This window comes from Amaranthus tricolor, chromosome 9, assembly GCF_026212465.1.
Source record: "Amaranthus tricolor cultivar Red isolate AtriRed21 chromosome 9, ASM2621246v1, whole genome shotgun sequence".
NCBI classification, from domain to species: Eukaryota; Viridiplantae; Streptophyta; class Magnoliopsida; order Caryophyllales; family Amaranthaceae; genus Amaranthus; species Amaranthus tricolor.
The window spans coordinates 764163-772524 of NC_080055.1; the positions used below are offsets into that span (position 1 = coordinate 764163).

An 8362-nucleotide genomic window follows, 5' to 3' on the forward strand; every position below is an offset into this window, starting at 1 on the left:
AACTTTAAGACTATAAAAAGTGTTCACTTTAAGATTGTTAGTTTTCGCTTTAAGGTTATACGATCACTTTAAGACAATATTTATATATTACATAACCCAATAAGATGATCTCCCTGTGATACGGTCTCATTTCAGAATTTGTGTATAAAAATTACCTTGTGTCTAAAAATTACTTTGTGTATGAGTAGAAGACGTAAAGGTTGAATACAAATTCTTAAATGAGATAGTCTCATGGTAAAACTATCTCTATTCGTTTGACCTATATATATTTAATCTATTAAAATTATCATTTACAATTTTAAAGTAATTAATTAGAAAAATAAGTAAATTATATGGATCTGTCTTGTTCTGAATGGACTATGATATTTGATGAAGAACAATAAACAAACTAATGCAAAGTAAACATCCAAAAAGAGAGCAAGCAACAACAATGGCAAAATACAAGAATATATGAGGTATCTAATGATACCTCCCCCCTCAAACAAAGTATCTTATCATTAATATAAAGTTATTTGTACTAATGACTCACCTTACAAAACATTAAGAACAATCTCCAAAAGCAAAGATTGAACCTTTACTTCAATCTCTTACAAATATGCAAATACAAAGAGGAAGAACTCTTCTGGTGTGAACCCTAGTTTTACTCTCTTGTATATGCCTCTCTCTATACCCTGATGATGTTCTAAGACTCCTTATATAGCCCTAAAATATATTAGAATAACCAAGGAAAAAAGGGCTTAAAGCCCACAAAGAATCGGACAAAAAACAGAAACACATATTGAGAGGAGCTGGTCGTTGCTCGACCCGAGCAGCAGCTGCTCGACCACCCGAGCGAGAGTCCAGTAGCTTCTGTCTTGCTGCCCCTGCTTGGCTCGACAGAGCGCATCAAGCTGGATGGGTCGAGTAGCCTTCAAGAGGTCCCAAACCTCGTGCCTTGTCTTCACTAAGACACATCAAATCATCACCATCAATCACTTCATCAAGTGAACCAAACCTTACCACTCCATATCTCATGGCACTCCCCACACTACTCTCAAGTGTGCAAGATATAGCATGAGCTATGAGGTGCTCAAAATCATTATCAATATTGTTAGAATTGGTTCGACGATCTTATACAAGATGAGTTGAAGATTAAATAGGGAAGCTACTCGTATAAAAGACGATCTCTTACTGAGACGACCTCTAAACAAAAATTATATACTAATAATTATAGTAGCTAGTACTATTCAAGTTATATATGGCAAACGTCTCACGAACACACCGTGTCACACAAGCATTTGTGTAGAGTCGCAGTGGGCCTTTGCTTAAGCGCCACGCAGAATTTCCCCCACTAGGAGGATTCCTACTTCTGTGGTTAAAACACAGAAAACCCATATATAAATAATACTTATTATTATGAACTGTATTGAGCAAACATAGCAAAAGGTTCCAACTTTAGTTTAGAGGCGAAATAGAATTAGAAATGGGTGTCACAAAGGAGGAAGTTGAGTCAACTCTCACCACTAAGCTCAGCCCTGTTCATCTAGTAATCCATACTTTCCTTTTATTCTTTCAATTTATAATGCTAATATTGATTTTTTGTTACTTTCCTTTCATCATTTCTGGGTTTTGTTTAATTTTGTTGAGAACTTTATACAAAATCGTATAATGGTTGCCCTTGAATTTTTTCTGAGGATTAGGAATGATGGTAAATTGATTTTTCTTGTTTGGAAGAAGTTTATTACATGATAGAATTTCTCTCCTTGCAAAAACTTTGTATTTTTAGGGTATTTGATTGGATAAGTTAATGCTTTTGGGTTGCTTTGATCAATATGCTTCAATTAATTACTATAATATACTGCCAGGAATCATCGAAAATGATTTGGTAACTAGGGCACTAGCAATGGACTCCTCATGTACACTCAAATGAGATTGGCTAACTCACTATGTAAAGTGTAAAAATGCGGTAATGTTCGCAATTGCGGTAACGAGACACCGATACGACCGATACGGTAATGGAAGTAACACCTAAATATCAGTTGGATCATAAAATATCCTTGATTTTGTTTCACCTTTACAACACAAGAAAATATATGTTTATTTGTTTTGAAATCCTCTACGACGCTGCCGATGCGATGCAAGGCGTATTTTTACACTATGCTCACCATTGCCAAGTGGCACCCAATTTAGAGAAGCAAATAATATCAAGAATAAGAAGAAGCAAAATATTGGTCTGAGTATTACATGAGTTTTTTTATTATGAGGGTTGAAGAAATTAAAAAGATTTAGTTTAGCATATGGTTTCACTGAGATTACTGAAATGTGAGGAGGGTAGATGAAAACAATAGAGGAAAATAATGTGGTATATGTGTAGAAGGAGAGAGAAACCTTAAGGAGCAACTGAGTTACTCATGGTCATGGTTGTGTAAATTGTTGAACTGTACTTCTCGCCTCTCTCAACTTGCTACATTTTCACATCTCTTTTATTAACTTCCATACAATTCAAACATTTCGTGTTATTATCCCAACAATCCAAACAAACCCACAATTCCCTTGTAAAAAACAACTTGCCACAATGTAGCATAATAACTGAGATAGAGGTTAGTATAAAGCATTTGCTCTAGGTATGGAGATGGCTGATTTATTAGGAACCAACTATGATGATGCCAAATGATGCACGGCAAAAGCTTTAGTGATCAACTAGGCGAATTTTAGATTCTTCGACTTTCAAATTATTCAATATTCTTGTTGTGGGATTCGAGTTATATTTGAAACTTTTTATTATATTTTGATATTTCTTTATGTATAGTTATTGTTTCGAAAAATTGTGCCTAAATATCAACATTAGATTGCTTCCATGAGTTTAAGCTTACACCCTCTTTTCTTGAGATGGGTGAAATAAAGGGCTTTATCTCCTTAATTTATTAGAGCCGAACTAAAATGAAAATAATTAAATTGAACATTATAAGTTGTGAAAGTATGAGGAAAGGAAGTAGTGGATATACCTTAACTGAATTGAACTAAACCAAACGTGTTAGGAAAGAATTCAATAGACCCTTAGATTAGTTGGGGAGAAAAAACCCTACGTCCTTCCGGAGGATGGGCTGTATGTCGATCTAAATATTGTCATTTGTCAAAGTGTTTTGATCTCCAAAATGGTTGAGGTCTTGTCAGAGCTAATTAGCAGTTAAGAAGTTTCTACGATTCCACTCCTACTGCCCTATGTATCTTACAATATCAATTTGTGATGAAGTCGTATGTTTTCTGGATGATTATGCTTGTTTTTGTTGCTTGATATGAAAAATGATTGCATTTGTACCTGCTCGATTAAGCTACTATCCAGACGATGAATAGTTTCTTGGTTATAGTCAATGAACTTTATATTATTGTATAGGAAAAATTATCATTAATAGCCCCACCTTTTATTCAGGTGCTGTGAATAATCCCACATGAGTTATTTTTTAATAATCTAATATTTCTATACATTTCCTCTTGCATAATTAAAAAAAACCTAATTCCCCTTCCTCACCAGTCCTACCACCTTAGCCGAGCTCCCACTCCTCGATCACCACTGCCACCACCTTGGCACAACCCTCTTCCCTCCAACTTCCGCCGACACCTCCCCCAGCACCTCTCACACACCTTGCGGACCCTACTACACCATCACCACCACATCACCCACATCGTGGGATCCCTAACTAGGGCAAAATCCTAAAATAAGGGTGGTTTTAAGAGAGGTTCTAGGGTGGTTTCAAGGGCGTTTCAAGCCTTGATCTTGATGGCAATCTCAATGGCGGCTCAATGGGAGTAGCAGTGGGGGTTAAGCCCAAATCTAAGTGAAGCCACAGTGGTAGGGACCGTGTTTGGGTGGGGTAGGGGTAGGGTGAGGCGCAAGCTTGCGAAGGGTGGACGTCGGAGCTTGGGTGGGGAAGGGGAGTGGAGGAGGCCATGGGCAGGCAGAAGGCTATGTTCATAGGGTGGTCGAAGGGGTGGGGGTGGAAGAATGAAATTTTTCTTTTTTGAAAAATAATTTATTTTGCTATAGTAGGTTTTTAGGTAAGAGGATATGCCACAACAAATGTATTGAAAAGGTTGGATCAATAAAAAATAATCCAAAGGTCGGATTATTCTCATTTGATGGATGAAAGGTGACATTATTAATGACAATTTCCTATTATATTTTGTCTAATACTAATCTTCTAGATAAGGTTCATAATCAAGTTGAAAGTTTTAGAAACTTATTAAGACATAGCGTCTTTGTAACTATGATTGTTGTTTACCAGAAGTAAGGACTATGAAACTGAAGTCTTGTTTATTTGTGTCAACACTCATCATCATCATTATACCCCATATATTTCGCTCATAGAAACTATGATCAGGTCTTGGGAGAAATGGAAGACGACAGGCCATATCTATAAAGAAGATGCGGCGAAAGAGTCTCTCGGCTTGAGAAAGACAAGCGAAGGGAAGTAAAACAAGAAAAAACAAGACAAAAAATTATGACAAAGCAATGCAAGATAAAAATTAAGCCTAATAACATAACCAAAGAAATATAAAAACGATCATAAACGCTAGAACAATAAACAAGACATAGGTGTCATAGATGTTAGTGTAAGCGACTATTCAAGGTCTAAGACACAATACAACGTCCCCAACTAGTTTTGTCCCTAATCAAGTCCTCAAAGAAGTACAACTCGCTTATGTCATTCTTAATTTGCTTTTCTTACGTTTTCTTAGGCCTACCACAACTTCTCTTTCTATCAAATGTAATGTTGTTCACCCTTCTTACATGCACATCGCTGACATTAGTGGGCCTACTTTGCACATGTCCAAACCATCTACTTTCACGCAACTATGCAGAGATGGGTGCAACCCTTAGTGTCTCTCTCAAAACCTACTTTTTAATTTTATCCATCCTGGTGCGTCCACAAATCCACCTTAACATTCGCGTTTTTGCTACATCTATCTTGTGTTCATATATCTCCTTAACTGTCGAACGCTATGTCCTATACAACAAGACGAGTTGAACAACTACTTAGTAGAATTTACATTTTAATGTTGTCGGAAAACTCCTGTCACATAGCACTTTAGTGGCTGCTCTTTATTCAAGCCATCCAATTTAAATTCCATGCATTACATCTTCATCAATCTCCTTGTTGCTCTGGATTGCAAATTCTAAATATTTAAACTTGATCGTTTTTCGTAACAACATCTTCGTCTATGGTCATATGAGGTTCTCCAAGTTGCTCTTCCTCACTAAAATTGTACTGTAAGTATTCCGTTTTAGAGAGACTTATTTGCAGCCCTTTTCCTTCTAGAGTCGCCCTCCACTGCTCTAGCCTCGCATTGACTTCTTCACTAACCTCGACTACGTCAAGCAAATAGTATGCACCTAGAAACACTTTCACGAATGTGTTTAGATAACTCATCAAGTATTATAGCAATAAGAAAGGGCTTAGGGTAAATCCTTGATTCCTTGTTGCAAACCCACTTCTACCGGAAAAGGCCGAGTTGTCAACACTATTAGGTTTTAATTTTTCTGTATACGTTTTCCTCTAAATAAGCTTATATGCTCAAGTAATGTTACTGAATAAAGAGGCAATATCAGGCATGATTTTCCAATTGTGAGCCTTTTTATTATGATTTTCATGTGTTCATATTGCAGTCGGCTTTTTCATATTTTACAAACTGTATTTTCTGATTTACTTCCTTTCTATTCTTTTCACGATGCAGGAAGTAATTGATACCTCTGGAGGGTAAGTCTCATATTTTGATGAACACTTATGTTTTATCACACAGCTTTACGACTCACACCCACTTCCTTAACCAAGCATAAGAAAAGGATTTGATTCGTTTTTTCTTTGTCCCAATTCCCAAATTTAGGTGTGGCGCAAGCTTCGTCATTGAAATTGTTTCTGCGCAATTCGAGGGTAAGAGACTACTGGAGAGGCATCGGATTGTTAATGCAGCTCTCGAGAAAGAGATGCAAGAAATTCATGCTTTGTCAATAAAGAAAGCCTTAACGCCCGATCAGTGGAAACAACAAGATTCTGAAAGCTCACAAGCAACTGCCTGAAGATGCTTGCTACAACAAGTTTTAAGCAGCTGATAGGATAGTGCAAGAAAACACTTGGTGAGATAGCAAACCATGAAACGATGTTGTTATTGCTTATGTTAATACATACATCCGACACTCTTGGCGAAAACCCTCGAGGTTACGATGACTTTATCGAAGAATGTAATAAAGTGCAACATTAACTAAATTGTTCGACTACGACTTGATCAAACGCTATTTCGGTGCTTTGACATGATCTCGTGTGAATGATACAGAACTGTAGTGAGTCTGATGAAGGCTTCCCATTGTTTACTTTTCCTAGCTCGTTTTGGATGTGATTTTCTCACCATGAGATGGACTTATATAATTAGCTTATTTCTCTATTTGATTATTTTTAGATTATTAGTGATCAATTTAATATTATGAGTGATTATTTTAAGATTAAAAAAGGTGAGTATTTAAAAATTTTTAGTGATCATTTTACGACGTTAAATAATCATTGGGTCTGCCCAATAGAAATGGTCGCACAATGAGACAATGAGATTGTATTATTTAAGGAATTTGTGTATTTTTCTGTCAGAAGACTTGGAATGAGTCTGAAAGAGCGGTACTGTTCTTGTTGGGGCTGGTGTCATCAGACGTGAATTCTTAAATCTGAATCTATGACTTCTATGAATTCAATTTTGCTATCAAAAATTCTAGCAATGAGACGGTCTCTTTGAGAGATTATCTTTAATTGGACCGACTTATTATATATTTTTCAAAATATTATAAGTAGGTATTGAGAATGATGTAAGTAGACATTTAAGTAGACACTAATGATACGGTAAATAAGCATTAAGGATAATGTAAGTAGGCATTAAAAATACGGTAAGTAAGTATTAATATTTAATGGGCTGAACTAGAGATACGTTTTTCAAAGAGACGGTCTCTCAAGAGACCAGTTGTTTCGCTATTACTTATGTTCTGAATTTCTATTCATTGGACTGGTAATGGTTTAACTATGCTCAACACAATTTTAAGGTTAAGTAGCAATTTAGGTAGTATTTAGTAGTACATATAACTTTTTTAGAATATTAGCGTTTTAAATTCAAAAATAATAATATTAAGATTTTGCTATGAATGGGTTAAATAAAGTAAAACGGTAAAATGTAAATTGAAAAGTTAAGACAAAAGGGAAATCATATTATCAAATTGATGATTAAAGGATGATTACAAAATAACGAAATTTAGATAAAGTAATTTGATAAGCTTGAGATCTCCTAAAAATGAGTAAAACCCATTCCACAATTTGCTTACTAATTTGTTGATGCTAATGGGCCTTTAATTCCCCTTATTTATAAGAAAACTACCACTTAAAACTAACTTATTCCCCAAGTTACTGCTAAAATGGTAATTACCTAATTACCCCTTCGCAAAACAATTTTCCCCAAATATCAAGTCATTGCAATATCGGCTGCCTGAAGTTCCACCTTACCTTCAAGGTAGGTAAAAATTAGCTTGGTCTTCCATCAAAAAATTCCCCACTTTGCAAATAGTTTTGGGCTTAAAATGACTTGGATTAGTCTTGAAATGAAAATAAGAATTGTATTATGGTCCAAACTCAAATCAGCCTTGAGGACCTAACAAGTGCTGACGTCATCGTCAGAACTTAAATCCAACTTTTTTTTTTCCCAACTGCATTCCTGCTTCTTTGTTCATTTTTTCTCTTTCAAATCCAAAAAACCCTAAATGCAAGATTTTCCACACAGACTTCTTTTCTCGCCGGCGACCATACATCAATCTCCGGCCAAATCTACACCGGTCAACCGTCTGAAATTTTCGGCAATACAGTACCCTACCGAACTGCCTCCTTCCTTCCCCCTTCTCATTTCTTCTTTCCCACCAAGCTCTTTCATCTCTAATTTTCATCCCATACTGCCGCCGGCAACCTCATCGCCCCTTTCAGCCTTGCTTCTACTGCTGGAAAGTGTATAGAGATTCCCGGCGACAATGTCTATCACCCAAGCTCTTCCTCCTCTTTCTTCTCTTCTCTTTTTTTCTTGTTGCATGAACCCCCGAATGTTTCTGCTCAGCTCGCTGTCGCCGACTCTCTCCCTCACGCTGGCTGTAACAGGAGTAATAATCTGGATGCATAATTAACATTTAATAATAATGTTTAATATAAAAATATTGCGGATGTCTCAAAATGCCGAACTGTTAAAAACTTTAAATCATAAAAACTGCAACTGTTTAAAACAAAAGTAAAATATTACATCTGATAAGAAACATTATTTGCTCAAAATGAAAAAAATTACATCATTATCAAGTGCACCAAATGAAGGGGGT

General features: G+C 36.1%; 1 protein-coding gene across 1 annotated transcript; it reads left to right on the forward strand.

Annotated features, from left to right (window-relative positions):
* Positions 1 to 1319: 1319 nt before the first annotated feature.
* On the forward strand, positions 1320 to 6339 carry LOC130823824 (protein BOLA2). Its single transcript, XM_057688616.1, has 3 exons — positions 1320 to 1525; positions 5713 to 5735; positions 5863 to 6339. The coding sequence occupies exons 1-3, from the start codon at positions 1463 to 1465 to the stop codon at positions 6053 to 6055; spliced, it is 279 nt and encodes a 92-aa protein (XP_057544599.1). The 5' UTR covers positions 1320 to 1462; the 3' UTR covers positions 6056 to 6339.
* Positions 6340 to 8362: the final 2023 nt, after the last annotated feature.